Consider the following 23,365-nt stretch of genomic DNA (forward strand, 5'->3'; position numbering starts at 1 on the left):
TTCCATTTATCCCTAGCTATTAACTCGGAGTATGGCACAAAGGAAGAGTTCAACAAACATTTTTAAATGAATGTATGACTGTGCTGTTTTACTGTGTAACTGTTATATCAACTATCATAGAGTAATACTTCACTGTTATCTGTTGGGGCTCAGAAAACAATACCCCAAAGTATTGATATGATGTCAACTATCATAGGGTGATACTTCATTGTTATCAAAGTATTGTTCCTTGGGAGTACTTTGAACTGAAGAACACTGGAAGAGTCTCAGAAGCGAAGTCTCCTTCTGGCCCTCTTCTGTCTTTCTCTCTCCTGCTCCTCTTTCTCCACCAAGGCAGGTAATAGAAACTAGGACCCTTCCTCCCGAAAGCCAGTCATGAAGCCCAGAAAAATGAAATTTAACCTTCCCCTTCCTTTCTGTGTAGGAGCTGGCTAAAAAGAAATTATCTGACCTACCTTGTCTCATAGCTGATCTTAGGACCTTTATTCTGAAAGGGGTCTGACACTACATACAGGGAGAAAGAATGCCACACAAAGAGACCAAGAAGAATCAGAACAGATAGACTTTGCTGAGTTTCCCCATTCAGACTATTATCACTAGGATCATTCCCTTTTTGTTCCATCACATTTCTACAGGACTGTCCATTCTTCATCAATCGTAAGCCTAAAATGAAGATTTTCCCTGAGTTTTTTGGGTCTTCATTTCTGAAGACTCCCATGTCACATAAAACTTGCTTAAATAAACTTGTTATGCTTTTCTCTTGTTAACCTGTATTTTATTATAGGAATGTTGACCATGACCCTTATGATGGGTGAGAAAAAGTATTGCACCTTTCTGCCCATACATATCATACAACCAAATTGCAGGGCTGCTCAGAGAAAGCTTCCAAGGAAATCTGCCTTTAACAAATCTGTTTTCTCCTAACCCATATGGGCAATCTCCACAACATGAGCAGCAGGGAAGATAGCATCATGGGCTTGACAGAGACACAGCTGCTGCTTCTCTCCAGCTGCAGCACCACAGGGCAACTTGAACTAACATGTATGCCATAGAAAGTAAGGATTTATAAATAGACACAGTTAAGTGGCTTCCATTTGCAAATAAAAAACCAAAATCATAAAAAGCTTACTGTAACACTCTAATAATAAATACAGGTGGTACACAATTACCACAAAAGTGGCCTGTAAGGAACATTTTTCTCATTGTGTTCATTCTTCATCCCAGCCCTCACCCATACACAAAACAAAGAAAAAGCAAGATAGGCAGCATTCCCTCCCTTAATCCTTTCTCTGTATACATGTTGGAAGAAGGAAAAGCACAAACTTCTAGCCACAGCTTCCAGATCACCAAAATAAGAAAATTAAAACAGGTAGGGGTGTCTTTATCTGACATTCTATCGTGCTCTCCAAAGGATGTGAGACAGCTAGGATTCAAGTTTCCTTACCCTTCCCCTCCTCCATATACACATACCTTCCTTACCTCAGTGCGTAGAAAAATGGGAGAGAAGGAGGGGGAAAGATAGAGATTCATCAGATTTGTGAAAACAATACTCTAGGAAAAACAATGTCACATGTGCTATGGAGAAGTATGGATGTTTACAAGACAGGATTCCTGCTTTAAATGTAGAATAAGAGAGGAGTATAAAAGATTATATATAACACAGGCTAGAATAAGACATGTGCCATAAAAGTATAAAAAAAGATTTGACCAATCACACACTGTCCAGGAGATTTAAAAACGGGCTGGATGCAGTGACTCCCACCTGTAATCCCAACACTTTGTGAGGTGGAGATGGAAAGCTCACTTGAGGCCAGAAGTTCAAGACCAGCCTGGGCAACAGAGCAAGACCCCATTTCTTTCAAAAAAAAAAAAAAAAAATAGCCAGGCATGGTGGCACATGCCTTTAGTCTCAGCTACTCAAGAGCCTGAGGCAGGAGGTTCACCTGCGCCCAGGAGTTTGAGGCCAAGTCTGCAATGAGCTACGATCACACCACTGCACTGCAGCCTGGGTGACAGAGCAAGACTCTGTCTCAAAAAAAAAAAAAAAAGAGGAAGAAGGAGGAGGAAGAGGGAAGGAGGAAGGAGGGGGAGGAAGAGAAAGAAAGAAGAGGAAGTGAGAAGAAGAAGGAGGAGGAGGAGGAAGAGGAGGAGGATGACGCCAGCTCCTGGAGGAGGCAGAGGCAGAAGCAGAGGCAGAAGCAGCAGAGGAAGCTGCAGGAGCAGCCAAAGACGATGCAGCAGCAGGAGCAGCAGAAGCAGAAGAAAAAAAAAAACAGCTCCTGAAGGAGGCAGTGTTAGAGGCAGGGGTTAAAAAACGGAATGGGATTGATAAAAGAGGTAAGACCCATGGGAGAGAGAGATTCCAGGCAAAGGGAACAATGTGGATTAACTCATAGACAGGAAAGAAATGGGCATATGTGGTGAATAGATTAGCAAAATGGAAAGGCAGTTAGGGCCATAGATTGCAAGGCCTTAAATGCTACAGGATTTTGTTCTTAATAAAGCAAACAATAAAGAGTTGTTGCAGTTTCTGAACAGAACAGTGATTTAACTGGAGGGAGAGGTGATTTATGTGACAACCCATGGGAGCTGTACTGGAGGGGGAACTGCAGGAAGCTAGGAGGACCAACTGGTTTACTCTTCTAGCTGTCAGGGGAGGCAGTAACAGGGGCTGCAACAAGGGGCTTTAATCACTCCCTTGCATGCAGTTCTCACTATCCAGGCCTCTCTCACCTTGTTCTCCACTTGGCAAAAGTGAAATTCACCAACTCCACAACCACACCCAAGAAACTGAATGTAGCTAGAGAAACATACAGCCACATCAAATGGCCTTACTAACTTACATGACAGTTACATCAAATGGCCTTACAAAGTTACAAAAGCTGCCCTGCAATCAAACCATATGTCTCTAGTGCATTTACTTTCCTTCTCTGCTAGAGGAGCATTTTTGTCCTCTCCCTTTCTCATTCTCAGCTGATGACCTTCCATCTTATTTCACTGGGAAAAGAGAAGCATTCTGAAAGACAGCACACAAGCTCTCACTACCATACCACTTTCTTACCTTCATCTGTGCATATATGATGTGCCTAACCCAGTTTGACTATGGTCAAACTGTTCATGCTCTTGTTTTTTCAACTAGATCCCATTTCCTCTCGCCTAAGATCTCCCACTAGCATTTCTATTTCTTTCTTGTTCCATCACTTTCTCACTCTCGCAGCTCATTTCCCTTAGTATACATTCCATTATTTCTCCCATCTTAAAAATGGGAACCCTCTTCCCCTCCATCTGCCGCACCATATTTCTGCTCCCCTTCGCAGCAAAATTCCTCAAAAGATTACCACACCCGTGGTCTCAATACAGCTTCTCCCACTCTCTCTTGCATGCACTCCAATGAGGCTTTCGCCTCCACCTACCCTCCAAGGAAATTGCTGTCAAGGTCACCATAACCTCCCTCCACATTGCTAAATCAAGTGGCCAATTCCCAGTCATTTATTTAGGCACTATTGGTTACCTTCTTATTGAAATGCTTTCTTCATTAAGTAATCAGGGTATCACAGCCTCCTGGTTTTCCTCCTCCAACTGTTCCTTCTCAGTCTCCTTAACTGGTTCCCCATTTCCCTGACTTCTAAATATGCAGTGTTGAGAAGATCACCTTTAAAAGAAAAGACCATCTTCACTAACTCCTTTGTTGCTCTCTTCAATCTCATGGTTTTACATATCATCTGTATACTGACAGCTTCAAATCTGTATTACTTGCCCCACCTTTTTTCTAAATTCTTGATTCAATATCATTCCTGAAACCAAGTTCCTCTTCTCCTTGCTTCCCCAAACCTACTCCTTCTGCAGCCTTCCCCATCGTAGTAAATGACAACTCCAACCTTTTAACTGCTCAGGCCAAAAACCTTGGAGTCATCTTCGACTCTTTATCTCACACCCTACATCTACTTCATCAACTACACCTCAGCTACACCTTCAAAAATATCCAGAATCTGAGCACTTCTCAGCCTCCACCGCTACCACACTAATCCAAACCACCATCGTCTCTAATCTGAACTTTTGCAACAACCTGGTCTTTCTGTTTTCCCCCTTTCCCTCCATAGTCTATTCTCAACACAATAGCCAAAGTGTTTCTTAAGACTTATTAATCAGAGTATGTCATTCTTCTGGCCCTAAAGCTCCAAAGGCTTCTCATCTCATTTTGATTTGTGGCTAAATTCCTTACAATGGCCCAGATGTCCTCGCATTATCTGGCCCCCTGAACCTCCTTTCTGTGCTCCTCTATTACTTTCTCCCTTGGGCATGTCCCTCCAGACATACCGTCCTCCCTACAGTTCCTCCCACCGGGCGCACACCTACCTCAGGGTTTTTGCACTTGATCTTCCCTGTCTAGACATTTCCTGTGCCTAGAATGTTTTTCCCCATGCCTAGAATGCTCTTTCCCCAATGCTTCGAATATAGTAGGCACCTAATAAAAAATTCGGTAAATGAATTTAGACACACATTGAACATTCATTATTTTGCTTTTTTCATTTATTATTAATGCATAAACATTTTATCACATTGTCAAAATACTTTAAGACCATAATTTTTGGAGCTAACAATATTCCATTTTAGAGACATACCACAAGTTATTTACAGTTTGGGACTGAAAAACCAGGATATTTACAAATGGGATATTTTTGGATGTTTCTTCTTTTGATATTTCTGTAAGGATATGTACCTCACAGGATTGCTGTAAAGGCTGACTATGAACTAATAAGTGGACACAGAGACATCAGTTTTGTTACTACTGCTTAGATTACAGAGGCATCATGATGTCAATGAAGATCATAGATCTTGAAAGAAACAGATAAAAACGTGACTCACAATATTGTCATTTAATAGCTTGATTAAGACACTTAAACCTCTATGAGCTTCAATTAAACCATCTATTTCAAAAGCGATTATATTAATAATAATTTTAAAAGATGTAAAAGAGTTTAGCATAATATTGAGCTCAGAGTAGATAATCAATAAATGTTCATTCATTCGCTACTCATAAACAATACCTAGGATTTTTTAAATTATGAACCAGAAAGAAAAAATATTTTACAAAATTATAATTATAAATTATCCAATTACATACATATTTTAAACAGATTTTAAATACATAATAAAAATTTTCAACATAGAATTATTCTTTTTAATTAACAATTACTCAACACTTACCAAAATTTTCAGTGCTAGATATAAGTTTGAGTATATGCAATTGCAATGGTCAACAAGTACAATTTGAGCTCCTTCAGGATATAGTCATCTCTGCCTGGCCAGGACCTAGCCCAGTGCCTGACATAGAAAAGATACTGGATCGGCACACTTACCAAAGCACACTTAAGATTACAAAAATCTCTAAATCAATTTTGTTTCTTTTATTATAATAAAGATAGGCAAAATAATTATTTTAATTACTGAATGATGGTATTAATAAATAAGTTCCTTTTATCATGTGCTTTAATGTATATACACAACAGGTCAGTAAACTATTATAATGATGACAAGTTAAGCAAGAAAACATTTTAAAAATTCACCTCACTTCGGGGCTATTTCTTAAAGCAATCTGTGTGTTGGAGTCAGATGAATGCCAAGACATTACAAAATCTTCAGTGCTAGATATAAGTTGGAGTATATGCAATTGGAATGGTCAACAGGTACAATTTGAGCTCCTTCAGGATACAGTCATCTCTGCCTGGCCAGGACCTAGCCCAGTGCCTGACATAGAAAAGATACTGGATCAGCACTGAGTAGGTAGGTAGGTAGGTAGGTAGGTAGGTGGGTGGGTGGGTGGGTAAGTGACTGATTTGAGTATGGTAGTCATTAGTCCTGTCTGTCTAGGCACTACAAAGCCAAGACTTTTTGTCTCCTTATCCTGTGATTGGGTACAGTCATTTAACCAGTTCTAGCCAAGGAATTGTGAGAAGTGACATAAGTAATTTAATTTCCATTTTGGAGCATTTATATAAGATCTTCCATGTTCTTTTTCCACTGTTAAGTGTTCATGAAAGCATATGCTAAAAAGGAAACCCCGAACAACCACTTAGTCCCTGAGTGAAAGCAGGAGCACAGCCCCCTGCTCATTCAATTGGAAGTTGATGACAGTAAGGGTCATATACTTTGTTAGGTTAAGTGACCGAAATTCATACATTTTACTATAGCAGCAAAACCTAACCTATCCTGGATAATGCAAGCAAGGTAATGGCATTCATTTCAGAACTAGAAATTCATCAGTTTAATTTCAGAAAAACAAAATGGTACAGATAAGCAGTATAGCTCAGTAAAATAATTTAACCTCTCTATATGATAGTTCTCTTGCTCACCGAGTTTGACGGCACATGCCTGTAATCCTAGCACTTTGGGACACCAAGCTAGGAGGACAGCTTGAGAACAAGAGTTCAAGACCAGCCTGGGCAACATAACGAGATCCCATCTCTACAAAAAGATTCAAAAATTAGCCAGGCATTGCGGTGTACACCTGTAGTCCCAGCTACCCAGGATGCTGAGGTGGAAGGATCACTTGAGCTCAGAAGTTCAAGGCTGTAGTGAGCTATGATCACATGGCTATACTCCATCCTGAGTGACAGAGCAAGATCCTGTCTAAAAACAAACAAACAAAAAGGATCGTTCTCTTGCCTACAAAATGGAATAATAGCATCTACCTCACAGAACAGTAATAGGGATTAAATAAGTGAATGTCTATTAAGTACTTAGGATAATATTTAGGGTACAATTCAATAAATTGTAGTAAATTATTATCATTAATAATGCATTAGACACATTTACACTACATATGTCATTTTACTTTCATCTCTTACTCCTTATTCATTTTAATTTACAGTCAATTTTTTCAATTCATAATATCTTTATTAAGAAGTACCATATTCTGTCAGAACCACATAAAAAAAGTAAAAAGAAGTACCATCCAAAGCACTAGGAACGAAGACAAACAAGATCTACCATCAAGGTATTCTCCTTACCTATGATGCTCCTTTCTTCTCCAATAGACCCACAACCAAGCAAACTTCAAAATCATAAACACAATGTTCTATTATATTATAAAATAGATCAACTATGCAATGTTATAAATATTGTATCAATTGAAGAGGTGACTACTTTTTAATTTAAAAACACTTTATATGTTATGGGTCTGTGTCTTCTTCAAAGTCAAGACAGTAAAGTTGTTTAGGTCCAATTCACCAAAGACAATTAATGTTCTGGCAAAAAACAAAACTTGTACCTGCATTGCCACTGCTCCTCATGCAGTGCCCAATAAACAGGAGGCACTCAGTGAACAGAATACTAGGTATATCAGAGATTAGCAGATCCAATCCATTTAGCTTACAAATTAGTACAATGAGATCTAGAGGGTTAAGCAACTTGCCCAAGAGTATGATGTGAATTACTGGCAGGGTTGATCCTAGAACCCAAACTTTGAAAATGTTTTAAAAGTCTAAATTCTCTAAAGCACAAAGTCCCTGCAATGTGCTGACAGAGGAATATAAACAAGACAGTGAATAACTTAAAGTTAATTTTTACTGAAATTAAATTTTAGCATTAGTTAGCAAGAAATTTAAAACTCAGCTATCAGAAAGACAGTGTTAGATTTACTATTATTATCAAGAGAAGCAGCTACTTCCAAAAACCTAAAAGGGTAAATTCATTATTTCCCCCCAACACTTTATCAACACTTAAAATAGCATAGAAAGAAAATAGAAATAGTTTCATATGCTTCTTTTATGTACAGAATTTTGTGTGAAAAGAATGATTTCAAGCAAGAAAAAAGGTTAATTCCTAGGCCACAAGTCTGTTAAAGTATTGATTATTGTAATCCTATTGATTTAAAAAAAGTGAAGGGGTTAATTAAAACCATGTACATTAGGAAACGGCAAAATAAAAATGTTTATCATTTATAGTTTACTAAGTGTTATGCACTGTGCTAAATAAGCACTTTACACATACCACCTCTTTTTACAACAAAATTATGGGATAGGTAATATAATTATCTCCATTTTGCTGATTATGAAAATAGGAGCTGCCTCTGAGTAACTTACTCAGGTAGTGGCAGAAACAGAACTTGTTCTCAAACCTGTTTGCCTCTAAATGATATGCTTTGGGTTTTGTTGTTGTTTTTTATTTTTTTGTAGAGATAGGGTCTCACTATGTTGCCCAACCTGGTCGCTAGCTCCTGGCCTCATGTGATCCTCCCGGCCTCTCAAAATGCTAGGATTTCAGGGGTGAGCCACCACACCCAACACTAAAAGCTGTGCTTTGAACCACCCTCCTATTCAAGCTCTATCAAGTTTCTGACGCTCTATAATTTAGATCAAGGTCAATCCATCATATCTAAGGGGGAGGCTACATATTCACTAAGGCCCCTTCTAAAATGATTCTGTATCACCAAACACATAAATCGGTTCTGAATTCACATAATATTTCCGACAGGATACTCCAGGCCTAAGGGGAAGGCCATCAGTAGATGAACAGACAAGAAGAGGAGAAACGGGAAGAAAAATTTAAAGAAGGAGGAACAAGATCTTTATCAACATGGCCTTCCAAGGTGCCTAACATAGCTAGACATAACATTTTACTAGACATCAGGGCCACTGTGACAAAAGTGGGAAAGGGGAACCTAGAACAGGAATTGAAAGCAGAATTATAAAGGACGTATGTAAATTTAAATAGCTTAGCCCACTGATGTGATCCCCTCATAGCAGATGAGGAAGGAGCTGCAGGAGTCAGTGACCATGAGCTCAATGCTGGGCCAAAACACAGACTTCTAACAGAAACAATGATCAGCAGTTAAATAGGAATGGTGGGGTACTCAGTTTTCAGAAGAGCCTTTACCACTATTGTCATGCATTTGGATGAGAGTGAATTTTCAGGACACAGTTGTAAAGGAACTAGCATTTGTTCCATTAAGTTGTTTAAATTCCTACCATGTTCTTTTTTTTTTTTTTTTTTGAGACGGAATCTTGCTCTGTCGCCCAGGCTGGAGTGCAGTGGCTGGATCTCAGCTCACTGCAAGCTCCGCTGCAAGCTCCGCCTCCCGGGTTCACGCCATTCTCCTGCCTCAGCCTCCCAAGTAGCTAGGACTACAGGCACCCACCACCACGCCCGGCTAGTTTTTTGTATTTTTTAGTAGAGACAGGGTTTCACCGTGTTAGCCAGGATGGTCTCGATCTCCTGACCTCATGATCCGCCCGTCTCGGCCTCCCAAAATACTGGGATTACAGGCTTGAGCCACCGCGCCCGGCCTAAATTCCTACCATGTTCTATGCACCATCCATGTGGCTTTCATGGGTTACCACACTGAACTCTGACAACAACTTTGGTGGATGTGATGATTAATTTTACATGCCAACTTTATAGGCCATGGTGCCCGGCTATTTGGTCAACCATCACTCTAGATGTTTTTGTGAAGGTATTTTTTGGATGAGATTAACATTTAAATCAGTGGACTTTAAATCAATGGACTTTACCCTCCATAATTTGGGTGGGCCTTATCTAATCAGTTTAAGGCTTTAATAGAACAAAGTTTGACTTCCCCTGACTTTGGGAGGCTGAGGCAGGTGGATCACTTGAGGTCAGGGGGTCAAGAACAGCCTGGCCAACATGGTAAAACCCTGTCTGTATTTTTAAAACTGCAAAAATTAGCCAGGCGTGGTGGCAAGCACCTGTAATCCTAGCTACTCGGGAGGCTAAGGCAGGAGAATTGCTTGAACCCGGGAGGCAGAGGCTGCAGTGAGCCGAGATCTCGCCACTGCACCCCAGCCTGGGCAACAGAGCTAAACTCCAACTCAAAAAAAAAAAAGACTGACTTCCCCTAAGCAAGAAGAAATTCTGCCAGCAGAATGCCTGTGCATCCAAACTGCAACTCTCCCCTGGGTTTCCAGCCTACCAACCTTCCCTGAAGATTTTGGACTTACTAAGCCTCCACAATTGCATGAGCCAATTCCTTAATAAAAATCTCTCTTGTAGAGAGAGAAACACACAGACACACACCCTGACAATATAATAGATATTGCTCCCAATTTTACCACTGAGAAAAAAAGATGGCCTGACAAGGACCCATTCTCCCTCTTGACTATATCACACACTAAAATGTGTGATTCGGGACTCACATTCTAGCCTGAGGGGCTCAGGTGGGAGGTACAAGATAATAAGCATGCAACATTGTAACCACAAGCCACACATTCCAGAGAGCCCTTTATGACACTGATACCACACATACTACACATGTACCCAGAGCCTTGATGTGCCCAAGTGATGTACTATCCTTTCTCTGGTCTCCTAATTCAGTTATGTCAGGTAAAAGAAATCAAATATTCCTACCTAAATCAATATTTGAAGACTTTGAAAAAGGAGGAAAAAATAATTAATAAAGAACTAAAGTAAAAGATAAAAAAAAAATAAAAAATGATTTGTGACAATTAAATGATGGTAGCCTTTGTTTAGGTTCTTTTTGGATAATCATGCATTCACTCTCTCAACAGCTATTTTGTGCTTTATACTTTTTTATAGGCTCTTCTAGGTATTGTAGAGTACTAACTATCTAGAGGGACACCTACAATATAGAAATGAGCAGGATGAAAAAAGATCAACTAAATTGCCTTAAAATAGTCAGATTCACAGAAGAGGTGACATTTCTGCAGGAATAGAAGTATGAGTTTAAATAGTGGATAAGAGGGATGTTATTCCAAACAGAATTTCTGACACAGTAAAAGTCACTTGAGTCTGTTAGGTTGCTAAAAGTGGGAGCTGGGATGGGGGATTATGGCAGAATATAAAGTTGGAACGACCAGCTAGGGTTTCATAGTAAGGAACAATGGATTCCCATGCCAAGGTGTTTGAATTGTATTTCTAAGGAGTGTGGTGGCCAAGAAAGGAATCTACAATAAAGGAACATAAAGTAGGAACTAAGGTACTAACAAATAATTTGTTCCCTTCCACCCTTTCACTCTTTCACTCTCTCCTTTTCTGCTGATAGTTCTCTTTTTCACCAATCCCAATGGGATTTTAGAGATCTTCCATTCCAATAGTCCTCTCCCCATTTTACTTTAGCAGTTGAGCTCTGCAAATAGTTGTATATAAAATCCCAGCATATAAAACAGATAAAAGCCAAAAGAGATCCAAGAGGGGGGTATTGGAACACCTAATTTGGCCTCCGCTTCAGCCTTCATCCACTTTCCCTCTGAAACAGCTCCCCAAAGAGCCCTTAATTTTCCTCAGTAAAGTGTGAAACACATTGGTCTTTGTCCCAACCCTCCCAATTTACAAATGAGGGAATCATGCCCAGAGAATTAATTTAAGGGAGTTGCCTGAGAAAAAAGACTATTTCCTGGTATCCCTGGTAAAATTAAAATGTTTTATCTTCCTCATAAACTTGAACTCAAATGTCTGGGTTAAAAATTGTTTCTTGGCTGCACACAGTGGCACATGCCTGCAATCCCAGGCCTTTGGGACATCGCTTGAGCCCAGGAGTTCAAGACCAGCCTAGGCAACATGGCAAAACTCCATCTCTATTTTTAAAAATAAAAAAATTTTTAAAATTATTTCTAAGTTATTCTGGAAGTCTATGACATCCCTCTACCACAAATTCCCATTCAAAATTCATATAAGGGCTGGGCTCAGTGGCTCAAGCCTGTAATCCCAACACTTTGGGAGGCTGATGCAGAAGGATTGTTGAGTCCACAAGTTTAAGACTAGCCTGGGCAACATAGTGAGCCTCGTCTCTACACAATCAACAACAACAAAATTTCACGTAGGTCTATAACCACATATTATATGAGTGCCTACTTGAGGCCAGATACTCTGCTAGGAACACGTTATCTGCTCTCACTTAACCATCACCACAAACCCCAAGAGATCAAGGAACTAGGCTCAGAGAAGTACTGTAACCTGCCCAAGGTCATAGAGCTAGCAGGGTGGAATCTGGTTCTACCTGACCCCTAAAGCCAAGCTTCAGACCCTTGCACTCTTTCTAATCCCAACCCTTTCCAAATCTTTTCCTATTTTTACACAGGCTTTCAGAAATGCTGAACTGTAAGGATTCCTCGTCATTTCACAGAGGATGTACTTTTCCATCAAGACCTGTGGGGGAATGCCTCATGCTGCAGCCAAGCACAAAGGCATTAAGCCTAAAAACCTCTAAAATCACGTTACAAAGCATAGAAAGGCTAATCCCCACCCCCACCACAAGCTCCTACAACTCCTTTTACAACCATAGGCTACACACGTTCAGTCTTATGGGGAATAGCGATTTCAACAATTCTTAATAATAGGGCTACAAAATCAGCTCTGAGCTGACCTCTTATGAGAGGCTGGTTTTTAGGATGGATAACTATCCAATATTATCTAATAGGTAAAGATACTAGAATTTGTATTTAGGGCAGCCTTGGGGCAAAGGATGACTATCACCGCAGACTAGGTGCAGAGCTGGCATTTAATAATTTGAATTTGAGGGAAGATCAAGGGAGTTCGGATTGGGGCACCCTATGGGAGCAGGCGGAGTTGAAGTGACGGCCGTGTCCAATTGCAGAACAGCCTGAATCAAGAGTACGGAGCCAGAACTACTACCAAATTATTGGTAATGGGAGGAGAAAAATTCAACAAAACTGGGATTTGAGACCACCTTCTGGAAGACATGAGCCAAAGACCGAAGAGATTCCAGGCATCAAGGGGTGTGAATTTCGAGGTAGGCTCCGTTGCCCGGGCTCTGAGGGTTCCCGGCGGTTGGGCCGGGGAAGGCGAAGCCCCCACTCCCCCTTACCTTCTGTTGGAAGTAGAGAACCGAATAGTTCTTGGCTACAGCCGGGAGGGATGTGGGGTTTGTTGGCAAGTGTAGGCTGCCGAGGGCCCTTAAGGACGGCCGCAGGGCCTTGGTGGCCCAGGGCGCCAGAAAAGACAGAAGCAGGAGCAAGAAGGCTCGGGGGCCCATAGCTCAGGCTGGCGGCTGCAGTGCGGGTGGGAGGGCGAAAAGGAGGCCAGCAGCAGCGCATAGGCTAAGCCCTGCCCAGCCTACAGCTCCGCCTGCCGCAAAACGGCTCCTCCCGGGGGAAACCCAAAGCCAGCCAGCTCCTCAGACACCTCCCAAACCAGGTCACCACAGCCACTCCGCCCCCATCCCCGAGGGCACCGCCTCCACTCCACTTTCATCTCGTGCCGTCTGCTTCTTAGCACTCACCGTCATTGCGGTCACATCCCAAGTCGGCCTTTATCATGCTAGGGCCTCTTCCTACCTCATCGCTGTAGCCCATGCTTTATCTATAGCGCCCCCGAAGCCCACCTGTCCTTCAGGTCACCCTATATCCCCACCATTATAATCACCGCCAAACTCTGCCCTGGCTGCCTCAATTCCATTGCTACACCTCCTGCCCTCCGCAAATCCCACATAAAGGCAATAACAGCTTCCATGACAATTTATTGAAGGTTCACTACAGGCCAGTATATCAGGAGGCAGGGAGGCACAGGCATCATCTCCTCTAACTCAATCGTCACAGCAATCTTGTGCATCGTATTTGATTGTTATTTCCATCTACAGATGTGGAAACGGACGCTCAGAGAGGTGCGGGAACTTGCACTAGATCACTCAGTAGTAAGCGGAGCACGTCGTCGCAGACCGCTGGGTCCATCTCCAAAGACTATGCTCCTTGCACCCACCTCCATCATGGAGCCTAACCACTCCCTATGATACTCCGTTCTTTGGTAACCCCAAAACTGTGTTGCTTGCACAACCCATCAATTACAGAGATCGCCCCGGGTCCACATCGTCCCTAAATCCCGCCAAGTCCCGGTCCTTTCTTTCAAGTAACGCCCCCTTTCTTCGCCGGCACCCGAAAACCCACTCCGCGCTCCACCTCCCTCCTGCCTCCTGCCAAAGCCCCCTTCCCCCCTCCGCCCCTCGGTAGTGCTAGCCCCTAGGACAGCGCCGGGTCTGGCTTCCAAAGCTCCCTCAACCCTCTTCATCCGGCTTCCATTCCCTCTTTCAGTTACCCCGCCAGACCCGAGGGCGCGCAGGCTTGCTCCACACTTTCCCGGGATCCCTACGCCCATGAGGCTCAGCGCCGCCAAAACCAACTTTACGGACTGTACTACTGATCCACCGACTCTACCCGCAGTTTGACGAAAATGGTCGTTCCCACAAGCTTGTAGGATTTCTTGGCTAAGCACCACCCTCTGCGGCGCCTTCTTCTGATTGGCTCTGAATAAACCCAGCCAAAGCGTTACTTCCGGCGGAAAAGGACGCGGGAGATTCGAGTGGAAGGCTGCCGGCGAACTGCTGAGTCGGGACGGTCTGAGTCACTGTGTGTCGCCTGGGCCCGCTCCTGGTCTTCTCCCTCAGGTGAGCTGGGTAAAGGGGTTCTCGGGAAGCCTAAGGGCCGGAGACTCCCAAGGAGGCTCTTAACTTCATTATGAATGAGACCCACCCAGAGCCCGGCACTTGTTTTTTCAAGAGTTATTCTCTGTAAACGGGCGGACATGAGGGTAAAAGATATAAACGTCAGTTATTTTATTTTAGACTCAATGCAGTTGCAATCACCTAACGAACGTTTATTGAACACTTACAGTGCCATCGAGCTAGACTCGGAGTGAGCTTTTAGAATCGGAGATAGAGTGGAAAAGGCGCGACTCTTGCTTCTGTGATGTGCAAATACGTATTCAGCGGGCCACTATGCAGAGTAGTACGTGCTGAAAGGGGATCTGCCAAACTGGTATCATGGCTTAGAGGGAACATACTTTAACTGAGCCATGTGCTTAAACCAGAACTTGAAAGTTTTCTTCCTTTTCGCATCCAGCCAGTCCCTACCAGCCTCTTGAATATCTCAGATCTGTTCACGTCTCTCCGTTTTTTACTGACACTATTTTGGTTCGACCCTATGACTGCTACATAGCTGTGGCAGTACCCCCACCTGCCCCAGCTGGTTCTCCTGCTTTCACTCTTGCCACATTCCAGTCCAGTCTCCACATTGCTGGGCTGGTAAAGTTCATACTTGCCCGAGGCACTCCCCATTGAAAACCTTTCAGTCGCTCCTATTTGCCCTCAGGTTTAAGCCCAAACTCTTTAACATGACTTACAGGCTCTTTCCTGTCTGACTTTTGCCTGCCTCTTCAGCCCCAGTGGTTTTCCACCGCTCCAGCCATATAGAATGTCTTCTGTGTTCCTGAAGTGTACTATCCTCCTTCTCACCCCAAACCGTCTTCTGACCCTGTCCGTGACCTGGCTAATTACTCAGTTTGCAAAGCCTTTTAAATCAGAAACCCTTTCCTGACCCCACAAGACTGGATCACAGAGCACCAAGTAATTATTTGTTTATTCTGCAGACAGTTAAGTGTTTCTTTGGTCTGTGCCAAGAACTGCTAGGTACTGAGATCCGATGATGAACAAGGTAGATTCCTGTTCTTATGGAACTTACCTTGTATGGATGGAATTAAGGAGAATTTACAAGGAAACTATGTGAATTAGACTGGTCCAAGACCTTTCCGAGGAGTTGATATTGATGCCTAAAAGATGAGCATGATCCAACTGTGCAAGAGAGGAAAAGAACAACATTCTAAACAGAGTGAACAGGTTGTGCAAAGGTCCTGAGGCAGGAAAGAGCTTGACATGTTAATGTTCAAGAATCTAAGGAAAGACTAGTATTGCTGGAATATATTCAGAAAGGACAGTTGTATGAGATGAGTCTGGAAAGATGGGCAGAGACCGAATCATGATAAGGAGGTTAATCTAGCACCATAAACAGGAGATAATGGTGGTTTGGATTAAGATGATGGCAGAATATATGAGGGAAAAGTGAATGATGGTTTCTAAGTATGGAAGTAAATTCAAGTACCTTCTGATGAGTGTGATGTGGGATGTGAAAGAAAGGGAGGAATGACAAATGACTCCCAGGTACTGGCCTGAGTTACTGGTTAGTGAGTGGTACCATTTACTGAGATGGAGCAAAATTGCAGAAAAAGAGGTTTGAGAGGAAACTACGAATTCAGGTTTTTTAACTATTAAACCGTGAGATCCCTATGAGACATCAAATACAGTTGGCTCTCAGGTAAGCATTTAAGGTATAGAATTCTGGAGCTTGCATATATTATTTCATTGATAGTTATATATTGTCTGTCTTAGCCAATAGATTATAAATTCCTTGAACACAAGAGCCTGTTTTTTCTCTCTTTAACCCTATTACCTTCTCCATCCCTGTAATAAATGTCCCATAAATGATAGTCAACGGAAAAACCGTATTGCACTAAGATTTTCCTGGTTCATGTTTTTAAAGTATTTTTCATCAGTATTTCTCCTTTCACTGGGTTTTGTCTCTTTGTTTTTTTGCTTACTTAATTTTCACTGTCCTGCCTGCCTCTCTTACTTTTCTAGAGTTTTCGTGTTAATGTCACTAAATTATGTTTTAGAGACTAATTATGACCGCCTTTAGAAAAATTAAACAAGTATGTGCCCTTGGAGGAAACCAAGGCACTTAAGAAAACAGTTCAAAATAGCCACCCTTCCCATAACTGAGGCCTCTTGGCCTGTAAAATATGAAATAGAAAATTGGATAATTATAAGGTGACAAAGATTTTCATGCAAGGCAAGAATAGTTTGGAGAGGAATGAAGAAAGGGAGAAAAGTTAGTCATACTTTCTTTTCTTTATGCCATTAGAACTAGGACTAGTTTTTTAAAGGAGTAATTTCATCCTTTGGGCACAGTCTTGAAGCAAATACACATAGTTTCTTTCAAGTGTGAAGCTTGAACAAAGACAATGCTGTACTAGAAAGACTAGTAAGCTACTCATCAGAAGGCATGAGTTCCAGACCTGATTTCTCCTAATTCCTGATCTTTAATTAGTTATTTAACTTCTCTAAGTGGATCAGATAATGATGCAAAAGCACTTTGCAAACTGTAAAGCAGTCAAATGAACTCAAACTGGATTATGAACTTTAAGATAGGATTCATATCTTATACTTTTATGTTCTCTTCAGCCCCATCCCCAGATGCCAGTTTACACTAAATACTTCACTGAACTTTTTCTCTAGGATCTAACATAGAATAAGAATTAGTTTAGATTTTCTAATCTAACCCAGTTATTCTAGATCTTCTAGTCTAGCCCAAAGAAGAAAAAAAGTTGTGTTGGTATGTGCATGTATGGGCACAGTTTTTCATAAATGATTAAGATGCCTTCTTAGAACTTGATTATGAAGTAGTTAAGCTGAAAGGTCACCAAATAATGGATTAGAGCAAAGAATTGCAAAATAATTTAAATGAGACTGAGATGCTGTCAGGCCTTGGGGATTTAACTATAACCATGTTTATCGCAAGTGTTATTCACCATGAGATAGTCTCAATGACTAGGCTACTGGTTTTCCGGTGTGGACAATTTGGCCATTACCTGGGAAATTATGAAAATGCAGATTCTCAGACACTTATCCCAGACTTACTGAATCAAACTCTGGAGTTGGAGTCCAGCAGTCTGTTTTATCAAGCCGCCTGGGTGATTTTGATGTATGATAAAGTTTGAGAAATACTTGTCTAGTATGAAAATGGGATGCAGAGGTTGTAATCGATGAGTTTATATATCTGGTACCACTGACAAAATCATCTCTAGAATGGAAGATGCGTCAGGCATTAGCTTGATTCCATTAAATCGTTGATTCACCACACAGCCCTTCTTCAAGCAACTTTCTGTTTATAATTTGAGTATAATATGTAGTTATACCAAATATTTAAATACAGGCTTCTGATATGTCCCTTCCCTGTGATGGTAATTTTTCATGGTAAATTAGTAAAACATCTTTGGATTACGGTTCAGCTCCCCATAATGGCTTGTGTAAAAGGAGAGAAAGTATTCCAGAATATTCCATGGTAAATTAGATATGTACTACAGTGTGTCCACATGGACCCCACATATTTTAATAAACATAAGTCTATCAGAGCCTTCATTCCTGGACATTGACCTGGGTAATCCCTGGGCTTTCAAAACAAAGGACAACTGAGGCCTTAATTAGTTCTGCCCCAACACTTATACTTTTGTCCCTCTTTCTACCCTCCTTATTTCTACTTTTATGTGTGAGAGATTTAAAGAAAGCAAGCTTTTCTTTGTATATTATTGCTAATGTCCCTCTCCAGTATTTTATTGTATTTGTTGATTTTTTCTAATTATGAAAGCGATACACTTAGAAAATATCTTAAATATATAAAGGAAATAAAATCGCCCTTAACACTACTACCCTGAGAAAATACTTTTAAAATAAGATTATGTATTTTCCTATCCTCTTCTCTTTCCCCATTCCTCCCATCAAAACTAAATTAGTCCCCTGTTATATCTTCTCATGGCACTATGCATTTCCGAAATAGAATTGGCCAGAATTGCAGGTAAATTTTTTGTGTGATTATTTAATGTCTGTCTCTTACACTAGGCACTAAATCTACTGACTGGGTAGGGACCTTGTCTGTTTGTCCATCAATCATGCTATCCCCCGCTAGCATTTAGCAGCTGCACAATTAATAACTGATGAATAAATAAATATGTTAGCATATTAAATTGGGATATGGTTTGCTGTGATGGAGCTGAAAGAAATGTAATACGATATCACCATCCTTCTCAATAAATGTTAGAAGAAAGATAAACTGCAAAGGATACCACATATGAAATTGTTCCCAAGTGTGTCATCCTGCCTTCCTAATTTTAGTGTTTACTTATTCCTGGTGTTTCATTCAATTATTCATCAGACATGCATCCACTCTACTGCAAGTCAAGCAGTAGAGAGAGACAGAGAAATAAAACAAACTCTAAAAACACCCCAGAGCCTAGGCAAATAAATAAATAAATAAATAAATAAATAAATAAATAAATAAATACAATAATAAATTAGGTGGCAAGTATGAAGGAAATACTATGAAAACACCAAAGGAAATTAATTAATATTAACTGTCTGAAAGCATCTTATTCTGTTATTGTCCAACAGACAATAAATGGGAAGCCTTTTTGCCAATTTCTGGGGTTCACCAGGTGAAATACAAATAGTAAAAATACTAATGACCCCTTTCATTACAGTTCTCAAATTTGCCGTTTTATAGATTTTAGACTTACTTATTTGATCCACTAGAGGGCAATAAACCCTTAAATAAAAATAATGTAACCAATCTTCCTTTAAAAGTATAGTAATAAGTGCTGGCACAATTAATTTAGAAATGAATCCAAAATTTCCTGCTTATTTAAGTTTTTCATTTATTGATGAGTTGTCAACCCAATTAACAAATTTTTTTAGGACAGACAGTATGTTATTTTCACTTAGCCCAGTGTATGAGTCATGTTACAAGTTTATTCCATTTCCTAAAGTTTGAATAGCAATTGTGTAAAGAATATGATTTGATGAATGCCCATAGTGTTGTGGTACAATATAAAATTCTGTTTTAGAGCCCTAAAGAAAATAGTCTCTGCTCACAATATGAACACAAGTAAAAATATTAGAAGTGAGGAGAAGATGTAAGTAATGATTAAAATAAGTATTAAATAAGGTACTAGATATGAAACTAGTCTGTGTACTTCGTATACAAATATAAGATAATTTTATGATTTGGTAAAATTGTGTTTTGAACGCTAAGTGACAAAATTGTGGCTTAGGAAGAGGAACTGCAACTCATGAAGATTAATATCTGAAGTTCAGATTGACAATTTCTGAGCTTGGCACTGAAGATATAAACAGATAGTCCTTCTAAGATCTTACTCTGGGTCCAGGAAAAACAAACCATACTGAACAGATAAATTTAATATAATGTGGCATGTGATGAATTAAAGAGTAATTTAACTTCTGGGAAAACGTCCTAGAAAAGAAGACTTCTAAGAAGGATCTTAAAGAAGAATAAGCATTACCAGGAGAGTGAAAGAGCATTTTAGAGAGAAGAATGGAAAAAAACAAAGGCATAGAAATGTGAAACATACTATGGGAGCAGGGAAGCAAGGAACACAACTCAGATTGTTTCCCTTGGCATAAATTACTAGTACATAAAGAGCAAAAAGAAAGTTAAGAGAATAGGCATTAGGGAGAATAAAACCAAATAGACAATACACTACAATAGACAAAACAAATGGTAGGACTACAGAGGTACAATAGTATATGGTGTAGAAAAAAAGAAAAGCCATTCTCTTTGTTAATAAAGAAAGATTTTTTAGGGGAACTTCAAATGAAATAGGAAGAAAATTATGGTATCATATGGCATATGCCTGCTCTGTTACAAGAATTTTCTTGAATTGCAAAATTCTGCTTATAGTTCTTCATTCATGCAATAAATTTTGTTTTGAGACTAGTCTCTGTTGCTCAGGCTGGAGTGCAGTGGCACAATCACTGTGCACTGCAGCCTCAATCTCCCAGGCTCAAGTGACCCTCCCACCTCCACCTCCTGAGTAGCTGGAACTACAAGAGTGCACCACCATGCCCAACTAATATTTTTTATTACTTGCAGAGTTCTTGCCGTGTTGCCCAGGCTGGTCTCAAACTGGTGGGCTCAAGCAATCCTCCCACCTTGGCGTCCCAAAGTGCTGGGATTATAGGCCTGATCCACCACACCTGGCCCTATTCAATAAATATTTATTGTGAACTTACTGTGTGCTGAGCACTGTTCTAAGCACTGGGGTTACAGTAGAGAACAGGGTAGACTAGGTCCCCATCTTTATGAAACTTAGGCTAGTGATGGGTAGAACGAACAAAAATAAGTAAGCAAAGACATATACAGGATGACTATCCAGCACGATTAGTACCATGAAGGATAAAACAAGTGATGCCATAGAAACTAAGAGGAAGGAAGATTCTACTTGAGCTAAAGTGAGGCTCTCTGAGGGGATAACAGAGTTACAGATTGAAGGATGATAAAGAACCGACTATTCCAAGACCTAAGGGAAGAATATCCTAGCCAAAGAGAACAGTAAGCACAAAAGCCTGAGAAGGGAAATTGTTTGGTATGCTTGAGGAGCAGAAAGAAGGCCAGCATGGCTTGAAATACAGCGATTAAGAAGGTGATATTAAGTGAGGTCAGGTATTGGCAAGATCTAGCTAACCCAGGGCTGCACAGACCATGGTGAGATATTGAGGCTTCATTCTTTTTTTTCTTTTTTTTTTTTTTTTTTTTTGAGACGGAGTCTCGCTCTGTCGCCCAGGCTGGAGTGCAGTGCCCGGATCTCAGCTCACTGCAAGCTCCGCCTCCCGGGTTTACGCCATTCTCCTGCCTCAGCCTCCCGAGTAGCTGGGACTACAGGCGACGCCACCTCGCCTGGCTAGTTTTTTGTATTTTAGTAGAGACGGGGTTTCACGGTGTTAGCCAGGATGGTCTCGATCTCCTGACCTCATGATCCGCCCGTCTCGGCCTCCCAAAGTGCTGGGATTACAGGCTTGAGCCACTGCGCCCGGCCGAGGCTTCATTCTAAATAACAGGATTTTAAGCAGGTAAGAGACAGCATGTTCAGGAGTGAGCTTTATGCTATTTTAGCTCCCCTAACTCACAGGTAGGTATACCTCCATACTAAACCCTACGCTAAATTGGATTTTAGAATGTGGAGGGATGATGCCTTTGTTGACATTACACCATTGTTGTGTTAACTAAAAGATATAGGAGGCCTTTGTTTTGGACTAAGCTCCTGCGCTAGGCCCCAGTAGACCAGACTAAAAATCAAAATAGAGACATTTATACTTAAAGTTCCACCTCACCAAATCAAAACTACATTGTTATCTGACCTTCCTAGAACTCAGTAGAGAGAAATAACCAAATTTCCCACACATGCCAGTTTCAGTTGTCATGACAATGAAGTTCGCTCTGCCTTTGATGCTTACAACAAAAAGTAAGCTTATGTCAACCAGTTATTCCTGTATTTTTCTGTCCCTCTGTTCCCACTTTAGGAGGAAAGTAACTCTGAAATGACCAAGCTGCTTTTTGTTCTGTTTCTATTTTCTTCAGCCCTTCTCTGTCTATAAAACCAAACTTCTCTGCTCCGCCCCTTGGGACACTTACTGTATTTTATGGAATAAAGTATTTCCGATTCTAGAATTGTTACAGGAAAGAGGTCCCAATCCAGACCCCCAGAGAGGGTTCTTCAGTCTCGCGCAAGAAAGAATTCAGGGCGAGTCCATAAAGTGAGAGCAAGTTTACTAGGAAAGTAAAGGAATAAAAGACATAGAACAGTCCCGAGGGCTGCTGGCTGCCCATTTTTATGGTTATTTCTTGATGGTATGCTAAACAAGATGCGATTATTTGTGCCTCCTCCTTTTAGACCATATACGGTAACTTCCTGACGTTGCCATGGCGTTTGTGAACTGTCATGGCGCTGGTGGCTGTGTAGCAATGAGGACAACCAGAGGTCACCTTCGTCACCATCTTGGTTTTGGTGGGTTTTAGCTGGCTTCTTTACTGCAACCTGTTTTATAGGCAAGGTCTTTATAACCTGTATTGTGTGTCGACCTCACATCTCATCCTATGACTTAGAAAGCCTTAAAGGTCTGGGAATTCAGCCCAGTATGTCTCAGCTTCATTTTACCCGCCCTCTAGACAAGATGGAGTTGCTTTTGTTCAAACACCTCTGACAGAATCATAAATAAAGCCAATTAAGATCTTTCACAAAATTGTTGTAATTTTGTCTTTTGACAATTGCAATGGCAAGGAATTTGAGATTTTAGCACTCATAATGGCACTTTTCTTTGACCTTTCTTTCTGCCTTTCATTTGTATCCTATATTCCCTACCCTACCGTGTCCTTTGAGATTGCTATGTAGCCTAAGGTGACAACCAAATCTAGGAATACATAATCGGCTTTTGGCAGAACCTTACTAATGTATACTTAAGAATCCCAACAAGGATAGCAAAAAATTAGGATTAGCCTTCTCTTTTCTGTGCTCCCTTTAATGTATACAGATCAGTGACTTATGTAAATTATTTATCTTTCATCTTTGCAAATTTCCATCTTATTATCTTAGGTGGCAATATTTTATTTTTATAGAAATGTTATTTTGATTGACTAATAGGATTAGTATCACTTTAACATCTCCCTTCCATAGTCACCACATTTCTATGTTTGTAATCATCTTTATGGAGTACTATACCAAAAAGATTTTAGTCTTTTAAAACGAGTGACCTCCACTTTGTCAGTTTGCTGATGCCAGTGTCAAAAACAGTATCACCCATTTCAGAAATTGAAAGCTTTTGCCATGTGCTTAAAAATGAAAGTTTCTTAATACAACTTTATCTCAAACAGTTACAAAAACCTTTGTTGTAAGGCATGTATTTTATGTTATAAATAAGCTAATCCATTTAAAAAATTGGTAAACCAACCAACTTTTTTTTTTTTTTTTTTTTTTTTTT

General features: G+C 40.6%; 1 protein-coding gene across 4 annotated transcripts in view; it reads right to left on the bottom strand.

Annotated features, from left to right (window-relative positions):
• Window positions 1-14,223, bottom strand: part of PRCP (prolylcarboxypeptidase) — an 81,572-nt gene extending 67,349 nt beyond the window's left edge. The window contains exon 1 of one of the 4 annotated variants that reach the window (XM_017875204.1): window positions 14,145-14,223. Coding sequence is in view for 2 of the 4 variants with exons in the window: in XM_017875202.1 (XP_017730691.1) it covers window positions 12,803-12,970 (168 nt within the window). In the remaining 2 variants the exon portion in view is untranslated. Of the gene's footprint in view, window positions 1-12,664; window positions 12,685-12,802; window positions 13,165-14,025; window positions 14,098-14,144 lie in introns of those variants that run through there. The other 3 variants (XM_017875203.1, XM_017875202.1, XM_017875205.1) reach the window with 3 other exon arrangements.
• Between the last annotated feature and the right edge of the window lie 9,142 nt (window positions 14,224-23,365).

This window comes from Rhinopithecus bieti, unplaced genomic scaffold (genome assembly GCF_001698545.2).
Source record: "Rhinopithecus bieti isolate Rb0 unplaced genomic scaffold, ASM169854v2 scaffold_9667, whole genome shotgun sequence".
NCBI classification, from domain to species: Eukaryota; Metazoa; Chordata; class Mammalia; order Primates; family Cercopithecidae; genus Rhinopithecus; species Rhinopithecus bieti.